The 26,209-nt window shown below is 37.5% G+C and overlaps 1 protein-coding gene across 1 annotated transcript in view; it reads right to left on the bottom strand.

Moving 5' to 3' along the window:
• The window catches only part of LOC104543239 (mitogen-activated protein kinase kinase kinase kinase 3-like), a gene marked incomplete at both ends in the record, with an annotated part of 37,614 nt that extends 13,169 nt beyond the window's left edge, over positions 1-24,445 (bottom strand). The window contains 13 exons of the mRNA XM_010187803.1: positions 913-966; positions 1,259-1,297; positions 2,489-2,547; positions 10,707-10,769; positions 13,303-13,361; positions 14,398-14,473; positions 18,208-18,318; positions 18,421-18,502; positions 18,586-18,648; positions 18,958-19,089; positions 21,126-21,198; positions 21,829-21,871; positions 24,386-24,445. Coding sequence (XP_010186105.1) covers positions 913-966; positions 1,259-1,297; positions 2,489-2,547; positions 10,707-10,769; positions 13,303-13,361; positions 14,398-14,473; positions 18,208-18,318; positions 18,421-18,502; positions 18,586-18,648; positions 18,958-19,089; positions 21,126-21,198; positions 21,829-21,871; positions 24,386-24,445 — 914 coding nt within the window. The remainder of the gene's footprint in view (positions 1-912; positions 967-1,258; positions 1,298-2,488; positions 2,548-10,706; positions 10,770-13,302; positions 13,362-14,397; positions 14,474-18,207; positions 18,319-18,420; positions 18,503-18,585; positions 18,649-18,957; positions 19,090-21,125; positions 21,199-21,828; positions 21,872-24,385) is intronic.
• Positions 24,446-26,209: the final 1,764 nt, after the last annotated feature.

Below are 26,209 nucleotides of genomic sequence, written 5' to 3'. Positions count from 1 at the left end.
CTGTCCCTCATGCTCAGTACAGTGATAAAAACAACTGCATTTATTATAAAAGAAAACCAGTAAAATGACTCAAGAAAAAGAAAGGGCAATATCTGGTTCTAAGACACAGATGTCAGCAACAGATAACGCATGTTTTACAGGTTTCTGGTATGACACAACAGCTTTCAAAATTATCCATTAACAGAAAGTAAACAAAATTCTGTCTCAATGGCATCTTTCTTTTTGGTCTTTACACCAGGTTTATTTAGGAATATAAATTTTCACATACTGGCTGTGCATTTTAAATTCTTTCAGCTCATCTGTCAATCAGAAAGAGCCCAAGAATACTTATACCAGTGGAATTTAGCATGAGCATAATTAATTTAACACATGCTTATTGTTACTGCCTTTGCAGACATATAACCTTGCTCTCTCTGTGGTAAGGAAGCCGACTTTATTCCAGAACCAACCACACATACAAGCATTCTCCTAGCTGAGAAGGTGGACAGAACAAACTCAATAATCTAAAGAGGACAGTTACATATGTATTTTATGTAATTTTAATGAGCTTTATTTTAATATACACTCATCAGTACTAAAAAAAACATCAGGACCAGGGTTAGACAAATTACTGGCTCCATGTAACTCCACCAAGATTTTGTTTAATAATAGAAGATAAAAGGACAACTGTATCAAGCAGAGAGTAAGATTTTTTCCACCTAATTTATCACAAGTTTATTAGCAGAGTAAGAAAATTTCTGGTGATGTAATCTAGGAACAACATCAAATGCTTATCTTTAAAAAGTCTACAGAAGAAAAAGAATCCTGAGCTATTAATTAGGGACAGAGCAGGATTCAACTTTTCTAAATTTTCATCTATCCAAGAATAAGCTTTGTCTATTTATTTATTTTTCCCAAGAAGAAAGGACTTACTGTTTAGCATCATCGTCTGCATCATCATCATCTTCTAAGTGTGCCACATGTCCCCTAAGAAAATGAACAAGGTACTATGGCTGAGTGAGTTGTATTAAAATTACCTTGGTTACTGTGAAAAATTTTGAGCTCAAGGACTACTACCTCTTTTACAGAATTTTACTGTCTTTTAGCTTGTTATCATTATTATTCTTTAAAGCACAGCTGCAATTCAGACAACTGAGCCTCTCCCATATCCTCTCAGCAAGTACAGGGACAAACAAGAACTGGTTGTGACAGACATAAGAAATCAATGCACAATCAACTTGGAAACACACAAGAGGGGGGAAAAAAAGAATAGAATTACCGCTGGTGCAGTTCTTCTTCAACTGATTTTAAGAGACTCCTTCAGCATTAAATAAGAATAAAAAAAACAGTTTAATTGTGGCACACAAACTTAATTATCAAAAGCCAGGGCAAATGCTGCTATGATTCTATCAGTAAATATTCCAAACATGTTATTTCAGCTGGCTTTCACAACAGAGATAGAACATCCACATACAAATGAACACAGCTGGATTTTAAGTATTTTTTATATTTTTTTACAAAACACACTTTCAGATGTGTTTATTAATGTATTGCTATTAAGTGCAGTGGTCCTTGTTCCTTGTACTGTAAAACAAGGACCGTCTTAGCTTAATCCAATTTAAAAATGAATCTACACAATCCAAGAAAATCATAATCATAAAAAAGAAAACAGACTGACAAGAGGATTAAACTACTATTGGAATAAATTAATTATTCCCCAGTTAACTCTTGTAACATTCTGAACTTGTTCATTTTTGTGTCTTTGAAAACACAGACAGGGAAGAGTAGCAGGCAAAATACAGGGATGAGAAACAACAGGATTTCAGAAGATATCAGTACTCCCATTTTCCCCAACTAAAGGACTGCATAAAAATATTATGCTTAGATTTTCTGCATTTTTTAATATGATTTAATTTAGAAAAGCAAAGATTGGCATTCTAATTCCGACATGCGCAAATGAAAATTAAGAAATTGGGTGGAAAGGAAGAGCTACATGAAAAACTATTTCATATGATTAATACAACAAAATTATTAAGTGTATGAACATGAGGTTAAAGGACTTTGCTGAGAGAGGCAAGTTATTTTTTTTAAAGCATCTATAATGGAACGTTCTTAGTGCCCTACAACATGAAGATGGGCATAAAGCAATGACAGAGAGCAGCACTGGTAGTTCCTAGATGGGGTAAAGTTGTGCTCTGTGAGAGTTACCATGCAGAACATTTAGTTAACAAGCAGACCAAGATAACAGCTCTTAAAAAGGAAGCTTACAGCACCATAGACCCAAGATAGTCAACACAGCCTCATCTGCTGAAAAGTGCTGTAATTCTACATTATTGAAATTTTTACTATTTTAAAAATAACTAGTGATTTTGGAATTGTAATTGATACAAACAAGCTTGACATATTTTACTACCTCCATTTCAGCTAATGTGTTTAACCCTCATTGGTGATTTTTATATTAAAACCATCTTGAATGAAATAAAGACCAAAAATGCCGCTGCTTACTCACTTATTTGCACCCAAGAAGTAGCCACACTGCGGACCATGACCATATTCTAGCTGTAGATCCTACAAATACAAAAGAAAAAAAAAAAGTCATTAAGACAAACACGTGAGCAACAAACACATACCCTGTGTTGTGCTGCTGTTATCCCCTCTGTCACACCTGAGCTACCAAATGAGCTCACTCCTCTGGCCTTCCTGGCCCCTGACACAATTTTTAGGCCCATCACATCCAAAAATCTCCTCTTTGCCAGTTTGCTGCTTCTCTAATTCCTTTAAAAACTCTGACCTTAGCCCCTTCCTCAGACACACAGATCCTTTGCTCAAAGTCAGCTGCAGAAAAGGAAACAAAACAACAAGAAAAATAAAATAATAATTAAAAAAAAAGGAAAAAATACTTTGCTCTCTACCAGACCCATAGAGAACCTGGGCATCCCTCACATGGTTATAGTATTCGTTTCAGATGGGGAATAGTTCTGGCAGGGAGCTTGAAATGCCTTTAGCACATAGGACTTTGAAGAAATAAGCACAGAGGGCATTAAAAGTGTTTTTATAGCTCCAGTTATAGCAATGCATATTTTAAGGATAACTACATGTGTTCTCATGTATACTTTAAGATCACCCTTTGTACTGAAAAGAAAAATGCAACATTAACAGCAAAGTCAAGCACTCAAGCAATCAGGAGAGCATGGGCTACTTCGAGAAAGAAGTGGCAATAATAGGCCTCCAACACTATTATTCAATAGATGCCATACAGCTATGGCATACAAATTTAATGCATTAATGGGAATACAGAGATCATACTGAAGCACCATCAAATCTACATCTGCCAGGAGGATACTGCTATGAATTACAGGGTACTTTTTTCTTCAGGGGGATCACAACAGGAAAAATCTGACCATGAATTTGCTTCCAAAATACTGAATATTCACCAGGAAAAATGAGTTATTGATCACCTAAGCTAGTGATAAATGGAAGAACATTGCTCCTTTCCAGGAAACATTTTAAAGGTCTCCCAAAATCTTTCGTCAAACAGGCCTCTTTAAGCTGCAGCCTGTGTCAAAAGCACGTCATTCTTCAGGAAGATGCCCAGATATCCAAGCTGTAAGAGCAATTAGCTTGGATTAGATGATGACAACTCATGGGGCTGATCTCTCAAAAGGGCATTTTTAAAAATCTGAGGAAAATTCTCACAGCAGATTCGCCAGTGCCCCAAGCTGATGAAGCAGAAGCCACCGCAGCTTTCCATTCCAGACTGAAGCGCAGTCACGTTATAGAAAGCTGTACTGTTTTCTGCTCGGCGAGGAGCTCCAGGTTGTTTACTGCACCCTCAATTCTGCTCTGTAAAGCTAAGTAGTACTTTCCAGATGGGTGTTTCTACCACAGCTGTCAGTAGCATTTGATTGCTTCAGTGACCTTCCATATTTTCCCAAGACAATTGAGGTATTGTGGAAAAAACAGCATGTAACTGATAATTACTTGATGTAAAAGAATGCACAGATCAGAGGGTAGAATAAAAATTGCGCGGGCAAGCCCGATGCTGGCATTTCCTGAACCATGGAGAGACTGACTTTTCAACCTTTGTACCAACTTTATTACACATCTTTTTTCTAGAATTAAAAGAAGAAATGCCAAAACCACTAAAACCCATCCACTTCTATGGATTTGACTCACAAGGACCACCCAACTTGGCCCCTACACATCTGTCAGTGGAACTAGCAAGTTAGGTGACAGGAAAGAAGGACTCACAAGTGGCCATGCTGGCGGGGAGGAAGAGGTCAGGCCTCAGTCATAGGTATCTTTGACCCCTTCTGCTATCCTTATCTTCCTTCTTCACAGCTTCATCCTCCTCCTATGCCCCTATCTTGACTACTCCTGCTACTTGCTCCAAACCCTTCCCTCAAGAAAGGCCATCTTAGGCCCTCCACAATTTCAGTCTCTTCATCACTTCCAATATCTTCCACCTAATCTAGGTAATTCTACTGGTCCTCACCACCAATTGATGTACTCCAATCCACCACAAAGAAACACAGATTTAACTTTCTTTACTGCAGGTACTTATGTCACTTCCACTCAGTCTCAAAAACCTCCACATGTAAGGACAGGTATTTCAAGGATTCAGGCTCTAGAGCAGAAAAAAAACCAAGACTGGAAACATCAGATGTCACCAGACTCACAAACACAGAGGTTAAACAGGTTGTGTGAGTCTATGTAAGAGGACGCCAGAACAAAGCCCGGGAGGCTGTTGAGAAAAATAATCTCAGAGCACTATGATGAAATCTGAGATTTTCACCTTGAAGTGACAACTGTTTTGTCTACATGTTGCAAAATTACATCAATCAAAAGCGGGAAATGAAGACCTTATGCTGGGCAGAGCCAGAATGTCTGTCTGTTTTAATTCACACATTGGGCAATGTATGGCTACATGTGCCGTATAGCAGTGACAGGAAGATTAATAAGATACAATAAGCAAACCCCCATTAAACATAAGGAGCCTTCATCTGTAACCAGACTTTTTAAGCCTTACTGGAATTTTCTTTATGAAAAATGACATCTGCCAGAATTATTTGTGTAAACGCTTCGGAAAGACAACAGCCTTGTTTTGATTCAGTTTACTATTGTGCTGTCTATTAGCATTTATTTGACTATGGCTCTCATTAGATATATATATATATCTATATATAGATAAATATATGGAGATACATATATCTATATATATATCTATATATGTTTGCCTCAACTAGCCTGTTAGTGTTCTCTAAGCCCTCTAAATATTGCTGGTTTTCACTCCAAATGTGGGGTGAAGTAATCCACTGCTAGGGAAATTCCTTCATTTGCACTCCTGACAAACAAATACTGAGAGCTAGAGAGCTTTTTAAATGTGCAACACACTTTTTCTTGTGCTCTCTAATCCAAATATATCCAGAAGTTATAATTTTATAAGTTATAAACCTTCTAACTATATATCCGATACAAAAACATTGGTAAATACTGTATATAACCCGCAAAGCCTCCAGTGAGCTGTTATACTTTATCAGAACAACCAGTATACCTAGATTTTTTTTTAAAGGCAAACATAAAGGTATTTTTCAACAGAACATAAATCTTATCAGCTATGGATTCCCACTGGGTAGAAGAGATTAACATTTATTAAGGCAATTATTGCATCATTTAGTAATTAAAGCTGTTACCTCTCCAGGATCCCAAAAGTAACCCAACAATACTATGAATCTACATTCATATTTTCATTTACCGTACACACAATGTCTGAACCAACACAGCTGTGTACAAGACAGAGAGCTATTTGCTGGCAATGACTGCTTTGGAAAAAAGGCAATACAGAGGATAATCACCAGTTCTCAACACCCTACGTAACATTAACTGAAGAAGTCATGTAGAAAGGCAAGTCACACCTTCAGATAAATCACGTGCAAAGTAGTCAATGACTAAAAACAGTATAAAGATTTCCTCAGAGCAAGGACAAATGTTGTGGTAAAGCCATGCTATGAAACCAGTTCCCCAGGAATGATCAAATCTACAATACCTTCTGCAGTTTAAACTTCAAAACTTGCTATTTATTCTCTGCAGAATTTTGTGATGAATTAATTGTTACTGTAACTTTGACAGACTTATGTTCTAATTTGATCTGTAGGGCTTCAATGCAATGGTCAATTGTGTGCCACGTTTTAAAACTGCCTCCTAGCAACAAAAGTGAACATTTCCTTTTCTCACTTACTTTTGCCAAGGCAGAAAATACCCAAAACATAGAAGGAAGGAAAAGAAAGAGCAAAAACCACATCCCGAACCCTTTAGGCACTTTTCCCCCCATTTCCACTAATTTTTTTCTGATCAAAAGGACCATTCACCATTTCATTACCTAAAGGTGAACAATCTATGAAGACGCTGCAATTCAGTGTTGGTAGCTAACATAACTCTAAAAGCATATTGGAACTAAGTAGGATAGGAGTCTTCATGGCTTGTAACAAAGGAAAAGCATATGGATGCATGTGCAGCAAGGAGAAAAACGACTTACACAAAAGAAAAAGGCTTCTGGGCAATGTTCTGTATTATCTGTATCGATCTCTCTAATTCAGTCTTTTCCTACCCATATTTTAGATTTTCTGCCACAAATAATTAACTGACACAAAATAGCTATGCTGAGACATTTCATTCCTAAAATCAAGTATCACCAAAAGCTATTACAAATTATTAAACCCAGAATAAATTTATAAGCCGAAACAAAAAAACAACCATGCCCATATTATTTAAATAGGACCAAATGTATAAATGCATCTGGCAAATACAACAATCGAGACTGCACGGTAACTCAAACTTCTTAATTAATTCTTTGCTAAAGAAATCTGCAAAAACAATTGAAGACAACTGTAAGTTGGAACCTGAGGTATCAAATCCCAATTCTGTCCAATTCTCCTGTTACTTTTTAAAACAACAGAATTCAACAGTTTTCACTGTGTGTTGACTACTCCAGGCTAAATTAAGTAAAGCCCAATGCAGAAACATTTAATTTTTCCCCCAATACAAAGAAAAAAAAATCAATCACTAGCTATAGTGTATACATATAGTGTATACAGTTAATATGATGCAGATATGACCAGGTTGAATGCATCCAAGGTGCTGAGGTAGTCAGCCAACATTATTACGAGACCACTCTGCAGAAAAGGGCTTGAAGGTCCCAGCAGACAAGGAGGGAACTACGCATCAGGGGCACATACGTGTGGTATAGCTGGCCAATGGTAGTGAAACCAGAGGGGGTTACCACCTCTATTTGGCATTTGGAAGGCCACATCTGCACGTGGTGTCCATTTCTCGGCTTCCCAGGGCAAAGATGCTGACAGATTGGACGGAGGCCAGCAGAAGGCCACTAAGATTGTTCAGGTGATGGAGCAGGTGGTATGCAGCTCAGTCTACCATGGATGAACTGGAATTATTTTTCAGCTCACCATGAAAGGGAAGAAAGACTTTTTTTTTTGCCAGGATATTTCATTGTAGATCTGAATAACCCAAATGAAAATCCTTTCATTTGCTCAACGTGACCTTCTGTTTTGAATCAGAAGAGTATTTCTGAGAAACAGAACTTCTGGGACCAGAAGACAAATTCTGGTACAGATTCCCTTTGACAGACCCCACCACTCATAAATGCAACACATCACCCCTGAGGGGTAGATGCAGTTACACATACAGCAACAGCTCCGCAGAAGCTGATTTTAACCGCCTTTACTCCTGATTTCTCTCTACCCCATGCACCTCCCTCCACCACACCAAAACAGCCATTTGCAAAGACACACAGGGAACCCGAATGGGGAATTGACCTTGGTGGAAAAAATAACCTGAAAGAAGTTGCACATTTTTCCTCAGCGTGTCATGTACTTGGGACTGCTTCTGCACATATGCTTAATTATAGCAAAAACATTTCAACTGACAAATTTAGTCCTACTTTGCCAACTCATATAGGTTCCCTAAACTGTCATTGTGATGTCTGTTGCAATGCAAGATGAACAGTCATAAATTTAGTTAGCCTTTGGATTTTCAGGTGCTTCTCCCAAGATCACCAGCATAAAACTTAAAAAATACTTCTAGAACAAAGGTGCACATATTTTTAGAGGTAATTACTTTGATTTAAACCACTTACTGAGCTCACTGCAAATGCAATGCCCAGCACTTTCACTTCTATGGGTCTGCATCCAAACAATTGCCTTTAAAATACACAGAAAGACAGTGAAAAACATGAGAGAAGCATTTGAGGTCTACCCTATGCAAAGTCTAATCTGCACCTAAGACAAGACTTTTTTTTAATTATTATTTTTAGAGTCCAGCACACCTCTGCTGCTCCTGAGACATAGGAGACGGTCAGAAAACAGCTGCCAAAACACAGCACAATGACCAGAATAGGAACATGAGTAACTCAAAATCACAGGAAGGAGCTAGTGTATGTAAAAAAAATTAACACACTAGAAAGTACTCAAATAAGTTCCTGAGAAATGTACTGTCCAGTTGCAGAAAAGTTAAAAAATATTTATCCTGGAAAAAAAAGAAGAGGAGCCTCGTACCTAAAGCAAAATACTATGTTACTTATTTAGACAGGAATCAAAGGGGTATCTCTGTAGAAGATCAAAGAGAAGTACTGGGTTTTGGACACTGAATTCTCCCTGCAAACAAGACCTGTACTGAATTTCTCCATTTTTCTGGCAGATCCAGGTAGCTGAAGTGAAGGGAAGGGGAAGAGGAGATAAATGATTTTTAAGGGTAACCACATCACAGGTATCAAATTTTTAAAAGGTAATGTGCACGGCCATTGCACAAGTTGCCATATTATCTGCCCAGCTGTGCAAAATACTACATGATAGATAAAAATACTTTCTCTCACTCCCCAAAATTGCTTTCAACCTCAACTCACCTTTTATGACTCAAGCTGCCCAAAATATGCCTCAATTTCTGATTTGTGTTTGTTTGTTGGAGTTTTTTGTTTTTATTTTAGCAACTTAGTAACACACAGCTCTGCAGCACTGTTGTTGCCCGTAAGGTATTTTATAATATCAGTAGAACAGCATGTGGAAAGAGGCCAATAGCAGTAGGTGATATATTGTGCTTGTGACAAAGCATGATTTTTTTCCTCTTTATGGAATTTGAAAAATCCACAGATCACTTCTCACTGAACATATCTGAAGCCAACACTGTCAGAGCAGACTGATCAGTATGTCCTGGTCCACAACAGAAGAATGAACAAACTAACTATTTCTTCTAACTTCCAGAAGGATTAGGTCTTACTGGAAAAATCTCACAAATGGGTGAAGCATTACTACCAAATCAGAATTTTCCCCTTTGATTGATTGTGAAGAAAGCAGTGAAACACAGAAAGTGCTGTCAACTGACTTTAAAAATCATCTCCTGATTGTGACAACAGTACTTTTTATAAGCTTTATGAGAGTAATAATTTTTGAAAAGTGTACTGAACAGCACGGGGCAAAAGGAGGATGGGACAGGACAGTCCAGTTAGGAGACATGTCCTCATGCATCCCTTAGGCCCACAGGTACTGGCTAGCAAGTTGTGTGACAACACTGAAAGTAACCTGAAAAAGACAGATTTTAAAAAGCATTAAACTGAAAAGATGAAACCAAAAGCAAAGCAAACCAAAAAGCCAAAACCGCACTTCCAAAACCAGAGCAATTGCACAGGACAGAGGTGTTCCCATTGCACACAGAAATTTTGACTACTGATCTCAGAACAATTTGTGAAGCATTTTTATAATCAAGCAATACAGGAAGTTCCTTCCAAGAATGGAGAAGACAGTTTAAGCTCTAACTAACCACAGTATTGGCAGATTCAAGTCACACCAAGCCAACTGATGCCAAAACAAACAAAAAAAAACAAAACAAAAAACATCACATTCAAAAAAAAAAGACATTCCCAAACAACCCAGTTTTCCATTTTTCCCTCAGTGCACTTACATTAAACATCTCACAAATCAAAGAAAGTTAACAGAATATTGTTCTTCATCTAGTACAGAATGTTTCTTCATTTTTTTCAACAGTATATGAAGATGGCCAAGATTTAAAAACGTTATTTTTATAACTACATAGTGCCTAAAAAGCAGAGAAATAAGAAAACTCACTGTCTGAAATAATTTCTACACTGCAATACGACAAAGCAAGTTTTTTAGCAGTGTAGTAAGAGAAAATTTGGAAAATGTATCAGACTACAAACGATGCCAATTGTATTGAAAACACTTATGACCCCATTTTCTGTTATTTGTATTAAGTATATGTTCATTCTCTAACATAATTACCATCTGGAGAATTGAAATACTTACATTTATGTAATTTTATAGTCTAACATGAGACTATGCAAAGGAACTACCAGACAAAAATATGAAGAGAATGTCTCTTCCATTCTTAACCACCCTCCAAAAAATTAACAAGTTATTCATAAATAATTGGAATGAACGCGTAACACTGAGCCCCTTCTCTAAAAGCGATTCAACTAAACACAAATACAAAGTTAAATACTTTCAATACTGCACATACTAAAAATTCCTTCCTACGTTATAGAAATACAAATATAGACAAATCCTTATACTTAATGGCTTTTACACAGATGAAAACACCAGTACAACACCAGAACAACAACAGGACAAAACACGAGCTTTGCAAAAGGAAAACAAAGACAAAACTAACACTGACAAAGAAAGGCATAAGATGAGAAATACCAGGTTAGATCTTGCAGTGTAGTATATTTCTTCTGAATTGTCCAAAAAATCGCTACTGTCAGGCTGTTCATTAAATAGAGATCAAGAAACTCAAGTTATTTACATTGTGACTGAAAGCCAAGCATACATAAAGGGAAACTTTCTTACAAAAAAAAAAAAGTTAGTTGAAACTCAAACCATGCTAAAACAGTTTTGCAGATGGGGGTAAAACACAGTTAAGGGCACAGTCACACTACCAAACACTACCAAATCACACCAAAATCATCACCTGAGCTGTGGTAATAAGCGACAAACTGCCCCAGTAAGAGACAAGTATGTACCAGTTCAACATCTCAGTGCAGCACCAACAATATCTCATCATGCTGCAGTGGTCCAGCCCTTTGGCTTGTGCACTCATACGTGTAAGTAAACAAGCATAAAGTATAAGCATGCTTTAGTGAGACAGAAGCAAAAAGGTCACAACTGCTTTAACGAAAAGGGATCCACACTGTTATTGCTGGAGGGAGAGACAGGTATCTCTTGCTCCTACTTCCACCTAAAACAGTTTCTCTCCTAGAGTGGGTGGGTTATTACAAACTTCTTCCTCAGCCAGCTCTGTGCTAAGGCTCTTTGCTAGAGCACCCATGCTCTGAATACATCTCTAGTTTGCAGTTAACATATCAATCTAAGTTGTCCATTGGTTCTATATCTAATGACAAAATATAGGGTTTTTTTGGTCTGTAGACCCAGCATCATCATTTTCAAAGTCATAGTTCTGTTTTATCTGGAAAGGACAGATCAAGTCTGCATGCTTCACTCAGATATATGCAGTGGAGCAGTTAATTGCTCTCTTCAGGAAGACCCAAACAAACACTTATGGATCTTCCTCATAGACAGGGAGATGAGGCAAGTTCTTTGGACAGGTTTCAAATATGCAAACGCTGACAGGAATGGACAATACTAAGATATTTCCTTATCAGCAGAACTCATCTGGATTGCTCAAGTCCCTTCTTGGAGCAGCATGAGCTTCTGAGATGCTAAAGTGCAAAGTGATCAGTAAATGCACAAGATAGGAAAAAGGTCAATTTCTCCCTTTCAACAACATCTGCCAATAAAGTGCTCTCAAAAGTTGTGCTATAATCCCTACAGAAAATCTCTTTCCCCACTTTAGCAACTCAGGTTCCCACAGTGCAATGAAAACACAACCCATGAAGTTGTCCGCTAACTGGTTTGTATACTCAGTGACTGAAAAAACAAGAAAGAAATGGAAGAAGTATTTTTAAAACGTCAGCTTCTTCATTAACATCTTTTTGAAATTATGATTCTGTGTATAAACAAAATTCTTAACGAGCAAAAGCATTAAAATTTGAAATATATGATGCTAGCAATTGTATTTTCTTTATAATCCAGAAAATGCAACAGGGCAGTAAAGACAGGATAATTTGGAATCAGTTCAAAAGTAATTTTGAGTAAACTTATGAGTATGTGGTAGAAACACTGACTTCATTACCATATTTAATAAACACTTATATAACCAGGGCTCCTAAATGATGCTGTTATGCAATTAAGCAATTATTTCAGACATGTTATTTAGACCTTGACATAAGTCTTATGTGTGATTTTGTAAGCTGTTCTCTTCAATCTCGAACAGGCACCAGAAACTGCTGACTACCTGTCCAGCCAGTTGCTGAGGAAGACAGACTAAACACAACCTCATACACCCAGAGCCAGCTGACCCGCTATCAAAGGACAAGGCACCAGTCAGGAGATTTTATTACAACTACAGAGCAGTACAAGGAAATCTGCATCAGAAATCCCACTCATGTGGTTTGTAGACTACGGAAAAGAAAGTACATTCCAGGTATACACCCTTCCCAGAACCAACTCAGAGCAAAGGCCCTCCCATCTATGTACTAAGCCAACTTTTCCACCTTAGCACCTAAAAACAAAGGTAACACATAAGTCTACAGTAAGGAAGCAAAGGAGCATCGTTTTTTAATCCAGGAAAGTGAGGAAACTGCCCAAGTGCACTAATGTGGAAAGCAACAGCCTCCAGAGAGAAGAGAGGAACCGACTGCAATCACGTGAGAGACAGCATAGGAAGAAAACATTGGCAAAACACCTTTACAGAATATGTCAACTGCCAGACTCGGCACAGCTCAGGTGTGATGCAGGGCCACAGAAAGATTGTTTGTGTGGGAAAATAACCCCACAAAAATTCAATTTTTCAAAATGCATCACAGCTCTTTCTCAGGCTCTCAATTTTATTATTATCAGTCACTGTACACACAGTAATTACACAAATAAAAATTAACTATAAATACACTGAATTATATACTTGGAAACAAGGCACAAAAGATAGAGGAAATACACAAAACAAAGGGTTGTTGCTTAGCCCATACATTACACCTGGCAAAGCCCACAAATAAGGAGTCTTGCTGCATATAGTGTAATGGCACCAGAAAATTCAGGACTAATATATGTTAAGACTTATCAGAAAAACCACTGTCAAGTTTAGTAGTGCTAAGGAAGCATGCTACACATCTTGGATTTCTCCTTCTCCAGACATTTGCAGGGAATAATGTGGAGAGCATAAGCCATGCTGCATGTTACTCACAAATTCATGATGTGGCTCTGTCTCTTTCCTCAAGGGTGGATCAAATTTTACTTGACCAACTAAAGAGGAGAAAAGGAATAAAAGAACTTAAGTTAAATTGTAGTTAGACAAAGTTTAGCTTCTAAGGCTAACAAAAAAGAAAAATCCAGTTTAATGAGTGTATCTCATCCCCCACTGATGGAAACTTTTAACACATGCACAGACCGAACCTGTGCCTGCTCAAAACGAATGGACACAGAAAGTACTCTTCTATCACAGTTAGAGCACAACCATCATTTGCCCTAAGTACTCATCAGAAGGATCAGGAAAACGACTCAGCACATAGGGCAGTGAAATGCCCTCTTTAGAGGAGCAATACAGTTGTAATTTATAGAAAAAACCCCCAGATCCATTGTGTGAATTCACTCTTGGATCTGTTCTTCTGGGAGATTCAGTAGCACAAAAAGGCTTTGAATGAAGTCTGGAGAGAGATAATCCCATCTTCTAGGACAGCTCTTTGGCCAATACTCCCAACACCCCTCCCCTCAATTTAGGTTAAGAAAAGACAACTAAAACTCCAAGCATTGCTCTGATTTAATAAAAAAAAAAGTTACTCCTATCTGGGGGATGGAATCTACTCTTAATGGCCAATGATCAACCTTCTCCTTTCCTGACTTCTACATGACTGCTTGAATTCAAAGGGAAAAATAACAAAAAAATACTACATTAAGGAAGAAAATACATTAAGAAATAAAAAAATCTCCCACTGCCATTCTGTTACCCAGCAGAATCTGGCATCATTCAGAATATCCTTGCTGAGCAGCATATGAAGCTATACCATACAGCTCTCAGAAGAGCTCAGGTTGCATTTTATTTAATCAAGATGAAGCAATACAGAAATTTGCAGAAGTTCTGACAAAGGGTGCATTTTGCACTAATATTTCTTTTGCATATACATCTAGAACCTATATCTGTAAGTGAAACAACATACATTTTTACTTTCCTGTATACCACTAAAAATGTTTCTATGAATGTCAGATATCCAGAATACTGGTTGAAGTAAGTATCAATGATTATTTTAAGAGTATTTCATGCTGTCATATAATACATGCTTACAGTTTATTTCAGAGCGTGTCTTTTCTTCTCTCACATTTCTGCTTGTTGAATGAATTCTATGAGGCACTAGGAGAGGCTAGAAGAGAAAAATAAAATACTTCAATACCGAAGCATGCTCACTTGAAACCCAGTATTGTGTACCTAGTTTTTAGCAGGTTTATTTAGCATAATATCAAAAAAGAAAGGAAGAAATCAAATGGAAGCTAAAAATAAAGACTGCACGCATATTTCTGTACATTAAAGTTAAATTATTTGGAGACATTTTATCTGTAGACTTTCTTCAACTTAAAGACAAGGGTTTTTAAAACACTAGATTTGAGCAAATAAAGACAATGGTGGCCAGCATTTGTCTTTGTTCAGATACCATTTCGTTTTTGTGCCTTTCAGCTTAAGGATATTGGTAGTTTCCAAAATATGCAGCAAGTCTAAATCTGACTTACTGCCAGCATTTCCTCTGTTTAGATACCCCAATCATTTTCCCAGCTTTTAACCTAAACTGATTCCTAAGAAGTCATCAGTTAAGTTTCTTTAAGTAGGTGAAAAGTTAGCCTGAGGTTAGGCTGAACACAAGGGAGAATTCCTCATACTCTTGTGCTGTGTGGCAAGAGCAATGCCATCATTTCCACAAATTCACCTTCATATTTATGTTCCACTTCTCTTTTCCCTGGATTTCAAGATACTTCTTTACAGCATGAGTGTCATGAACTTTAAGACTTGGCTTTCTTTTCACTGTGCCTATAGGATTTTCCCTCTTCTCTCTATATCCACTACTGCAGGTTCTCTTAGAAACTATAACTTAAGGTTTCTTAACCCAAGTACAAGATCAGCTGATGGCTGTATACAATCAGGCCCCCAAATTAGCAACATAAATCATAAGGGTGCTCACAGCATTTCCTCTACAATGAAATCTTATTCTTTATGTATAAAACAAGTTCATTCTCCATGATGTTAGCCCAACTCATCTCTGAAAAGTGCATGCTTGCTATGCTTCTATGTTGAATATGTGGCAGAAAACAATTTTTAATTAAAGCAATCTGATGCTATAGAGTCAGAAATTTGGTATGCTGGTATGTTAACTTTGCTTTAATATAAACTAGTTATTATCTTCACTTGGCAAGTAATGACAGTCAGACAACTTTAACCACTATACTATCACAAAGTACGATAAATAGCTCAGTAATTCTGTTCACGTCTCAAACATTATCCAAAAACATAGCTTCCCTTGTCCCCTTTTCATCACACACTACTTCCTTGCTTTATGTTAGGGCCCAATACATACATACACAGTGTTTCACCTCCCATTAATGTTCATTTTAGTCTTCACTGAAACTGGAAAGAGACTGTGGGTATGTAATTTTTCCCACATACCTAACAGGCAGTTTTTTCTCTCTTGTAACTTATGCAAATCCTCTCCTTCCTCAGTTCTGGTTTGTCTATTGTGCATTGTTTTGAGCTCTAAAAGCAGTTCACTGTAGCTCAGGATGTGTTTCAAGGTTTGATCAGGTTTTCTACTTCAGTATTTCAAACACTCCAAGTGCTGAAACATCGCTCATTTATAATATTTTGTTAAGAGGCATTGCCCACTTGCACATGATGTGAGCACATCTGTGATTCCAGCACTAAGAGCTCAACAGCAGTGGGAGTGAGAGGTGGTTTTGCCTTTGCAGTAATACTGTGCGAGTTCCTTGTGTCCTACCACAGTTGTTTGTACTGCACAACAGGCAGAGCCCACCCTTACATCTCCTTCTCTGTGACCACAGAATTACTGGGAAGAGTCAAATCCTCATTTTGCGGTCATGAGGACAAAGTCCTCAAGTCACCTTGAAAGACCTACGCTGTCAGAAAACTGATACAAACAGCTGACAAATGAGCTGTGCAAGAGGACAAAAGAATGCAGGTTAACTTCCTGACACAAATGCCTGTCCTTCGGTTCGACTCACAGTCTGTTTGTTATATTTTTCTTCTCCTCACTCCCCTGGGGGGGGGAGGGCAGGGAGAGAAGTGAGTGAGCAAATGCATGGTGGTATTAAGTTACCTGCTGGACTTAAGCCTCAGCAGTTGCCTAACCAATGAAAATGATCCAGCACCAGCAGGTATCGGTGTTTGAAGCTCATTGGAGAGCTCGAGGCTAAGTAACAAACAATGATGAAGAAGCATCGTTATGCCTAGCACAGAAGCCTGCAAATGTGACAGGAAACCCTCAGCAACATAAGATAAACAACAAGTGAACTAACATCTGAAAGAGAAGAGATTCTCCACCTGAGTGGCCCAAAATGAAGGTCAAGATTCTTACTGAAAAGATACACCAGTGACATGAGGGAACGTCACATTAGGGTTTTGGTACAATTTCCAGGAAAGCAGGGAAGACTTGCAACACAAGCTACTCTGATCTGAGCAGTTCACTCACAGGAAGCACACTGAAAACAGCTACCTTTCTTCTTATGACAGCTCATGAAAGCCTTGATTTTCTGGTCTCTACAGAAATATCGCTTTAACGGGCCTCAGAACTCTGTTATCATTGAACAGAGAACTAAAGGATACCTGATCCTTAAAGCTTATGGTGAGAAGATCCAAGCTCCTCACTGCTTAGCAGGAATCAGACACCACTCTCAACACTGATGTGAACATCAACTACATTAAGAGTCTTCCTGTGTGTTTAACTTCCCTAAATATTTTTTCTTCTACAGAAAAATTTACTAAGTGTGCTCCACTATTTGCAATTGCTTTTAAAATTACTGATGATTCAATCCTTCTGCCTTCCTCTCCCTCTCTCCCATTTAGGAGATACATAAACATTGCATTCCAGAATACAAAAAATATCTATTTCACTTTGGCTACTTTCCATATTTCCTTATACCAGCTTCTAAGGAAGACAGACTTGGTGGATGTCACCTTGTCTTTGCTGTTCCAGAAGGCAAAAGCCCATTTCACTTGTAAAATCTGAAAATTAGTATCTTAAAGTAGTCACTTCTTTTAAGCTTATTTCCCTCTGAAGGCATTTTTTTAATGACTAGTTTATACAAAAATAAGTAAAACACAAGTATGCAATTAATGAATGCACGGCATTTGTGGTGAAAGGATTAACTTTTTTTTTCGCAAAAAGAGATCATCAGTTAGGGAGCTGTAAACATTTGGAAAATCTTTACTAACATAGAGTTAAGTACGAAGACAGGACACAGCAACAGAGTATCTGCTTTCTTTTATTTATGAACACTTCAGTCCTGCACTGTTTATCACCTCACATAAGCATGCTATTTTTTTTCCAGCTGTTAAAGCAGAAAATCAGAAACTTTGCCTTTGACAAAACCAGAAGTTAAATCAAGTTTCAGAGCATTCTAAGACAGAAAATCTGCAAGAAATACAAACCATTTGACAAAAACAACTACAAGATCATTCTCCTCACAAGACCGTAAACTAGGAACAAAAGATCTACAGAGGTATAAAATTATTTTATGGATGTTTTCTTTGCAGATGAATAGTAACATAATTCCACAGAGAAACAGAAAGTAGAATGCATAACAGAAATCAGGACTGGAGAAGGAGTCCACATTTACTATTGCAAAATTGTTGAAGAACAACAATAAACAAAAATTTTTGAAGTGTTTACATCTCTTTCTCTTTGAACTTCTCTTCCTCAAATATAATTAATTTTGCTAAGTGCCTGTATATGTGACAGAGCAGAACAACCAAAAGTAAAAGTAACCCTTGAGACTATTCCCAAATCACAAAACTTCTGTGGCTCAAGTCGTCAAAATAATTTAGTTTTGTCAGCAAACAAAATCTGATTCCATGATTAAAACATATTCCTACCTCAGGATCATCATCATCAAAATCATGGTAAGTGGAATGATCAGGATTATTCATTTTATCTAAAAGTTCAATAGCAAGACTTCGATTTAATGGCTGCGTAACAAAAGGATGCTGAAAGACAGAAGGAAAAACACATATTAAAATTCCAACCACTTATATTAAGTATATTTTAATTTTATAACTTAAAAAAAAATCCCATACATAAATTTATACCTGTAGTAACTTTTCAGCTGTAGGTCTTTTTTTAGGATTTTTTGTAAGTGCCATTTTCACAAAATGATGGAAACTATTGGACCTGTAACATGAAGTAGTAAACATTAGAATCAATTGCCCAGTGAAATACATTATTATTACCTAATGAAACAGAAAAGTCCTTACCATTTCATTTTGTCCTTTAATTTAGGAGGCTGGAAGTTGCTTTTCGTCATTAGAAAAAGTGCTCTGAAAAAAAACCAACAGTATTTTTCCTGTTTACATTGCAATGCCTATATGGGATGAATTATTAAATACATTACTTAGTTGCCAGGAAGAAGTCCATCAGTTTAAAGATGCTACCACAACAACATCACAGATTTATGCATCAGAAAGAGTTGTTACAATTTCTATAATGTACATTTAGAACACTTACAATCCAATAACCCTGCAGTACCCCCAGACACCACAAGCACATGAAACCACTTCTCCAAATGGATTTACTCCAAATCATTTACCAAGCTGTGTTTACACACCAAGCTTTAACCTCTTACCAACCTCATTGGATGTAGGTCAAACATTGGAGGCTGAAGTTCAGCAAGCTCTATAGCAGTTATTCCAACTGCCCACAGATCACAGAGTTGGTTATAGCCACCTTTTCTTTCTACTGCAGCAACTTCTGGCGCCATCCTAAGGGGTAAAAGACATTTTGAATAAACTTTTTGCCACAAGTCAAACATTCTGCTGTACACAGCAGTTTGCTACTCTTTTCCCTAAAGCTCTCAATCTGTATAAATGTATATGCATTGAGCTTACAGGTGCAAATATATACACACACGTGTGAGTGCATGTGTAAAAAGTTATGCAATGTATGCATGAAGTTTAATTCAATCACCTTCTAGTAACTAATAAGCAGCTTCCAAAACAGCCATTTAGCAGTAAGTGGATGAAACCAATCTGTCTCTCTTTTTTGCAGGCACATAAACTACCACTCAACAACCAAAGAGCCTAAGGTACAATTGTTCAATTACAGTAAAATCCAAGTAATATCTAAATTCACAAATGCCCCAGGGAGTGACCAACTGACTTTCTTACAAGAAAAAAAAGTAACAAAATGTCAGCTTTCTTGTATTCTGAAAGCATGAGACCTGAAGACTCACTGACACCTCTGCACAGAGCACTCTGTTTGTAAAGTCTGCCTCACTGTAATGTCAGAAGACCCCATTTAGGTTAAAGTAATTTCATACCCTCAGGTGGCAAAAATTAACAAATACAACTGGCACATAAATAGGACTACCTAAAGGAAGTGATTCACTAGGCATACATATTTTTAATGGCCAGAGTGAATTATGGATTTAACTGTCCTACACAGCCATATCAGACAGCAAACACATTAATGTTTTTTAGCTTTGAACTTCATTTGTCCAGACCACTTAAAAAGTAGCAGTGGAACTGGAAATGTAACTCAATATAGGTAATACAGAAGAACATCACTTAATGAGCGCTCCAGTAAAATAAAACAGAGGGAAGCATCTCAAATGATGTATTATTTAGACACAGACATCCTTATCTGTAGATCTGAAAACATCATCAGGTTTGGTGGTACAACTTATTTCAAGTTTGCACAGCTAAACTATATTATATAAATTTATTCAAGAGTTCATAAAAAAAACATAATCACTCCAAAATTGAGAGCGTTACGAAGGTAAACAGGGAACATAGATTAACTTTAGAAACACATGGAGGAGGAGCACAAGGGTAAACAGCAGGGTTAAGAGAACTAAAGACACTGCTTAGCAGTTCTGCCCTTCGTTTCTCTCCCATCTGAGCACCATAGCCTTACCTGCCCAGACACCTCTAATGATCACTAGAAACTTTCACATTGCCTGTTTCTAAATAAACTTTCTTCTCCATGACGTCAACAATTACGTTTCCTTGCAAATCTCTGAGTAGCTTTGTGACAAAAAACAATGCTTTTCATCAGCATTTAACCTATGTAATGCTTCCAAAGTTATTGTTTAGGGTTATGACACATCATTTGAGAAGCCTGGTACAATCTGGAAGCCACACAGTGAAAAAGGCCAGGACTAAAGTCACCCAGACATCTTAGGAAAAAGAGAGACACAATCCGGTTACACAGTCATGACTGATGAGTGTTTGTGTTCCTCTGAAAGGGAAGCGATCCATGCCTTGGCGTGACTTACACTGCAGAAAAATGCTAAAAATGCTGTGCTTGGCTATTTCTAGACTGAATATTTGAATGTAGGGCTTTTTTCATTATATACATTTTTATATCATAGCTACTGCACTGTCAAACAGAATTTTAAATACCGTTCTGGGAAGAATACAACAAAAGTGCTATTTTACAGTGAAGAATTCGTGTCACTTATTTCAAGGCAAAAGGGAACAACCACTTCCACTACAAAAATGCCAGACTTTAGAAAAAAGTGTTGATAGTTTTTAAGTTTACTGATTGACATACATCAGTCAGCAGTGATAGCAGCACACGGAGAGCCTTTCAATTTTTCAGACCATTAGGGCATTTTCTCGGATACTCAGCTAATTCAGGATTTAGCATAAGTAACACAGATATGACCACCAGAAAGTTTAACACAGACTTTAGTGATTAGTCTACCCAGAAAGTGACACAGCATGCTTTTATCACCATTTTTCAACAGTATTATGTATGTTACTATTATATTAATGGCCAAGTAAAACACAGTTACCAGTATGGGGTGCCAATGAATGACTTCCTTTTGGCAATTGTAGCTGTTATCTGTGCAGATACTCCAAAGTCAGCTATTAAAAAAAAAGCGCAAAACCAAAATGACAGTTAATAACTGATTTGAAGCAATTAATTGTTAATGAACACAAGTTTGGTTTCCCCACAGTAAGAGTATCTTAAATATACTGGAAATATTTAACACAAAATAAATAACACAAACAAATAATGGAAACTTGGTGTGCCTCAGATACTATCGGTCAGCTCCTCTCAGTCACCTGCCAAATATGCAGGCTGCGCACAAACATGATCTTCACTAACACAAGAAAGAACAGGCTAGCACAGAAGTTACGTCCAGTGTTTTAATATGATAAAACACATCGTTTAGTAATATCCTAGAGACAGCCTTTTAAGGTACATTTCACACTTGAATACTCTGGATGGTACATTTTATTAAAAATCTGTAAAAAAACTGATTTGATTTTTACCTCCCTCTTACAACATCGAAATGTCTCAGTGGTCTAAAACTACTCCAATTACTCCTCAGACACTAACTGGATGCTGCGATTAGATATTACCACCAAGAGGAAAAGAATTCTGATATTCACAAATTCCTTACATGAACCATTACATCATTAAATAAATGACAGAGGACTGCTTCTTAAAACACATAAAAATTGTAATAACACGAAATTGTATTGACTCACCTAATTTTACATGTCCATTATCAGTTAAAAGAATGTTTGCTCCCTTAAAAAAAAAGTAAGCATACTTTAATTAAAACACGCAGATTCCTCCGATACCACACTTTAAAAAATTTATGCGAGAACTTATGGCAAACTACAGGCCACAGACAAAGCAAGGATTCTGCGTTCAAGAAATCTGCAGCCTTACCAAAGGAATGTATGTGAAAGTAGCAAGTTGCTGTTCTGTTATATAAAGAAACTCAGACATACAGGGTCTACAGGAGAGATGGGGAGGGACTCTTTATCAGGGCAGGTAGCAATAGGACAAGGGGTAACAATTTTAAATTGAGAAAGTGTAGATTTAGACTAGATATTGGGAAGAAATTCTTTACTGTGAGGGTGGTGAGACACTGGCACAGGTTGCCCAGGGAAGCTGTGGATGCCCCCTCCCTGAAGTGTTCAAGGCCAGGTTGGACAGGGCTTTGGGCAACCTGGTCTGGTGGGAGGTGTCCCTGCCCATGGCAGGGGGTTGGACTGGATGATCTTTAAGGTCTCTTCCAACCCAAACCATTCTAGGATTCTATACAGGGTTCCTCATTAATTCTTAATTTTAGTACTCTTTAGCCTATGGTACTACAGAATTTCCATTGTACACAAAACCCTCTCAAAAAGCAGGCTACAATGATTTGCCTACACTGATGAATTCTTACTTTTTTCTATTTACACTGACTGAAAGGAAATAGGAACTCTAAAGGTCAAAGTGGAAGTAATTTGATTTTCTTTTCATATGTTGAAGCTGGTTTTGTCTTGTTTCAGTCTCATAATTATAGCCTTAAGGATCTGCCTTGATATTCAAGTGTTTAGCAAAACTATCTCCGTTCTTATACAATGAAGATTCTGTTAGTGCTGCATTTGAAGAATTCACTGTTACATGGTTATATGCACCACTTGCTTCAGTTCAATAGTCTAGTTTTGACTACTGAAGTCAAAACTATTGTAGTACCAGAAGCGGTAGCTAGTACCAAAAAATACAATATAAGAGCACTGCAACTAACCTGATCTGAAGACTGAAACCAGGTACAGGTTGAGTTGAGTGAAGGCTGGAGCTGGCTAAACACAGCTCCAAATGTCAACACTGTCCATAAACCAGACAGAAAGGCAGCACAGAAAACAGGCTTCCAAAAAACTGTATTTTAACAGATTATGGCTTTTCCCACAGAAGGAAAAGTCAGGCCTCCAGTAAAATGCAGCTTACCTTGGCAAATGTTACACAAATACAGTCAATGAGCATTATAAATGGAGCTTGGTAAATAGTGTGACATGTTAACATGCTCTTGACCTCGTTCACCTTTCAAGACTAACAGGACAGATACTCTAAATACATAACTTAGCTACTGAGGGAAGCAAACAGAATCCAACAGTCAGGAGACCTGCAGATGAAGACAGTATTTTTCCATGCTCATGAGAACAGCTTTAAAAAAAAAAAAAATCTCAACAGAAGCACTGTAAGCATTTTTTATCACCACTGTTCTGTTTAGAAATACGTATATATGCACCGTACCCTTCCAAGCATCATTTTGCATTCTATAAAGTATAATGAAAACGTTTAAATGCTGCATCCAAATAATTTCATTCAGAAATTATTTTCGCGATTGCTCAAAACCCAAGTATCCTTCTGCAGTCAACGAGAACAACTTGGAATCAAGCTCCATTAAGGCATCTGCAGTTGAAGCTACTATCTACCCTGCATCCCTAGTCTGAAAAAAGACAACCCAAAACCTGATCTGAAGACTGAAACCAAACAAAACCAACCCCCTACACAGCACAAAGGAATATGATCATTTACTGTCACATTTCCAGGAGGAAGCCTGCCAAGTTTAAGCCACAGTCTGAGCAAGGAAGAGTTTGGAAAGGCAAAGAGGAGGTTGTAAAACTCCAGGGACAAAAAGTCAACAGGAAGCACCAGAAGGAAACTATAACAGAGAGTGTAAGAGTCTGAACAAGCCACCTTTGAAACAGCTGTGTTGAAGCGAAGGTTTAAATAAGGCAGTGTTAATAGCCTGATTTGCGATGCCCTCTCTAACTTTAGCATGCGAGGGAGGAGACAGAAGTAGCCTCCAAGATCCATGCAGAACAGCAGCCGCTGCCCTGCAATATGCTCACCAAGAAAAGCAGCACGGAGCCAAAGCAGCAGCTCTGCTCGCCTGCTGGTTCACAGAGAAGCTCTGAACATCAAGCTTCCTGGAAAGGTGTGGGAAAGACCAAACCTTTCCTCTTGTGCAGAGCACGCCCTTACAGCCACCTGAACACACGCTGTTCTGGACACCAGCTGATATCTAAGACATTATTTAGACAGCACGTCTAAATAAATAGTATGTTTGGCTTCAATTAAAAGAACAAACTATTGGAGAAAGGGGTCTTTTTTCCTTCCACTGTGCAGAAAATTTTGTTTTATTCTAATAGATAGAAAAACCCTACATATTTTAAAATATTCCCAAAATTGACAAGTAACAGTAAAGACTCATCAAAGGTGATGTAGCCTATTTAAAAACCACCAAAATTCTCTTGTTTTACTTACCTTTATATCTCTGTGCATTTTTCCTTTACTGTGAAGATAATATAGTCCCTGCATAAAATATTTAGATAATAATTTAGTCCAATATTTTTCATTAAATATGAAATTTATATATAATTACCAGACATATTTAGGATTCAATTCAATCATCTAAATGACTCACTGAATGAAGAACATCCTTACATTTCAGTGTATCCAAACTGCATTTGCAAATTCAATATATACAGTAGTATAATATCCAACACACAGGATAGCTGAAAAGAATACCAGCCACCTACTGTAAAAAAAGCACTGCCCCAACCAACTTTTCCTCTGGACATGGTAACTGTCACCTTTTTATGCCAAGTTAATTACTTTTAAATTGCCTAACAGTCTTCTACTCAGCAGCCAGATCCCTGGACACCTACTGCAGTTACTTCTTATATCATTACACACTTCCATTAATGTTAGAAGCATGCTAGCAGGCAGCACTTTGGGTCTTTTTGCCAGCTTATGAAAGACATCGGAGTTGACTGCAAAAATAAATGAAGACTGTTTTCAATTATCAGTATTTTCATGGATGGTCCTAAGCATACCAACAGGACAAAGGAGGAAACAAATACTTGCATAAGTGGTACTTGAGATTTTCACGTGAACAACATTCTACAGATGGACAACAGCATCACTGAAGATACAGTTTTGGGGTATTCTTTTCTCAGTTAATGGAAACCCAAACACAATGTAACTGAAGTGCTGATCAGTTATGAAATTCAACTCCTAACTAAAAGGAAAAAACCCCACTCACAGATGTTTTAACCTGTTTCTCTGGGGGAAATTACTAACAACATCCAGTTGGTCCAGTGGTTTTATAGAGTCCTCACTGCAGGCAGGGATGCTGACCCAAAAACTGGACTCTCTTTGCTTTTGGTACAGACTGCAATTAATCAAAGCATCTACCTGACCATTACAACAACTGACATTAGCTGGAAGAGTCCCATGTACACTCCTTCCATTATTATCTCTGGATGCTACTGGCACAGGAAGCACAATGACTCACTCATTTTTACCACTGCCCTGGAAGAATTTGAAGCTACTATTTTCAAAACTGAATAACTGGAGGCAGGTATTTTAAAAACCACATTTAAAGGACCTATATTTTCAGAATCAGTTTCACTGATTCCAACCAGAATTGACAGCAAATGTTTTCTGAAAATAGACCATTTAAGGGGCTTCTAAATATGGTGATCAAATGCTAACTTCAGGCGTTCAAGTGAAACACTCAATTCACGGAAACTGATGGCAAAATTTACATTGGACAGATTACTGTTATGGATGGACAGATGGCCCATATTCGCAGACTTTTTACTGGGAAAGTGACTGCTGCATTATAAGCTACAACAAGGTATCAGAAACTATATACATTTTATTTGGTCAGAGTGTTAGAAGAATGTATTTACAGACAACTTTAAAATATACAAAAAATGGGTCCATGGAAAACACTTGGAAAACTTACAAAGTAGCAAGTCTACTTCTCGCAAACAATTTACACGTATTAACCAAGATATCTTCCCAGATAGTAAATAATGATTTCATAAATTCCATTCCAGGCTACCAAAACACTCCTCCATACTTCAAGAAGATGATGGATTTGATGAACAGACTATTTGGTGCATAATGAATTGTCTGGATGGTCATAAGCCAAGGAGTAGTTGTACACGGCTCAATGTCTTGATAGAGATCAGTGACAAGTGGTGTCCCTCAGGAGACATAATGAGACCAGTATTGCTTCAGTATCTTCATCAGTTAACATAGACAGTGGGATGGAGCTAAATCCAGTTGGCGACCAGT

The sequence above is a fragment of the Mesitornis unicolor genome, unplaced genomic scaffold (assembly GCF_000695765.1).
Source record: "Mesitornis unicolor isolate BGI_N332 unplaced genomic scaffold, ASM69576v1 scaffold14177, whole genome shotgun sequence".
NCBI classification, from domain to species: Eukaryota; Metazoa; Chordata; class Aves; order Mesitornithiformes; family Mesitornithidae; genus Mesitornis; species Mesitornis unicolor.
Note: the sequence above shows the minus strand (reverse complement) of the source record. Positions and strands in the feature narration are given on the sequence as shown.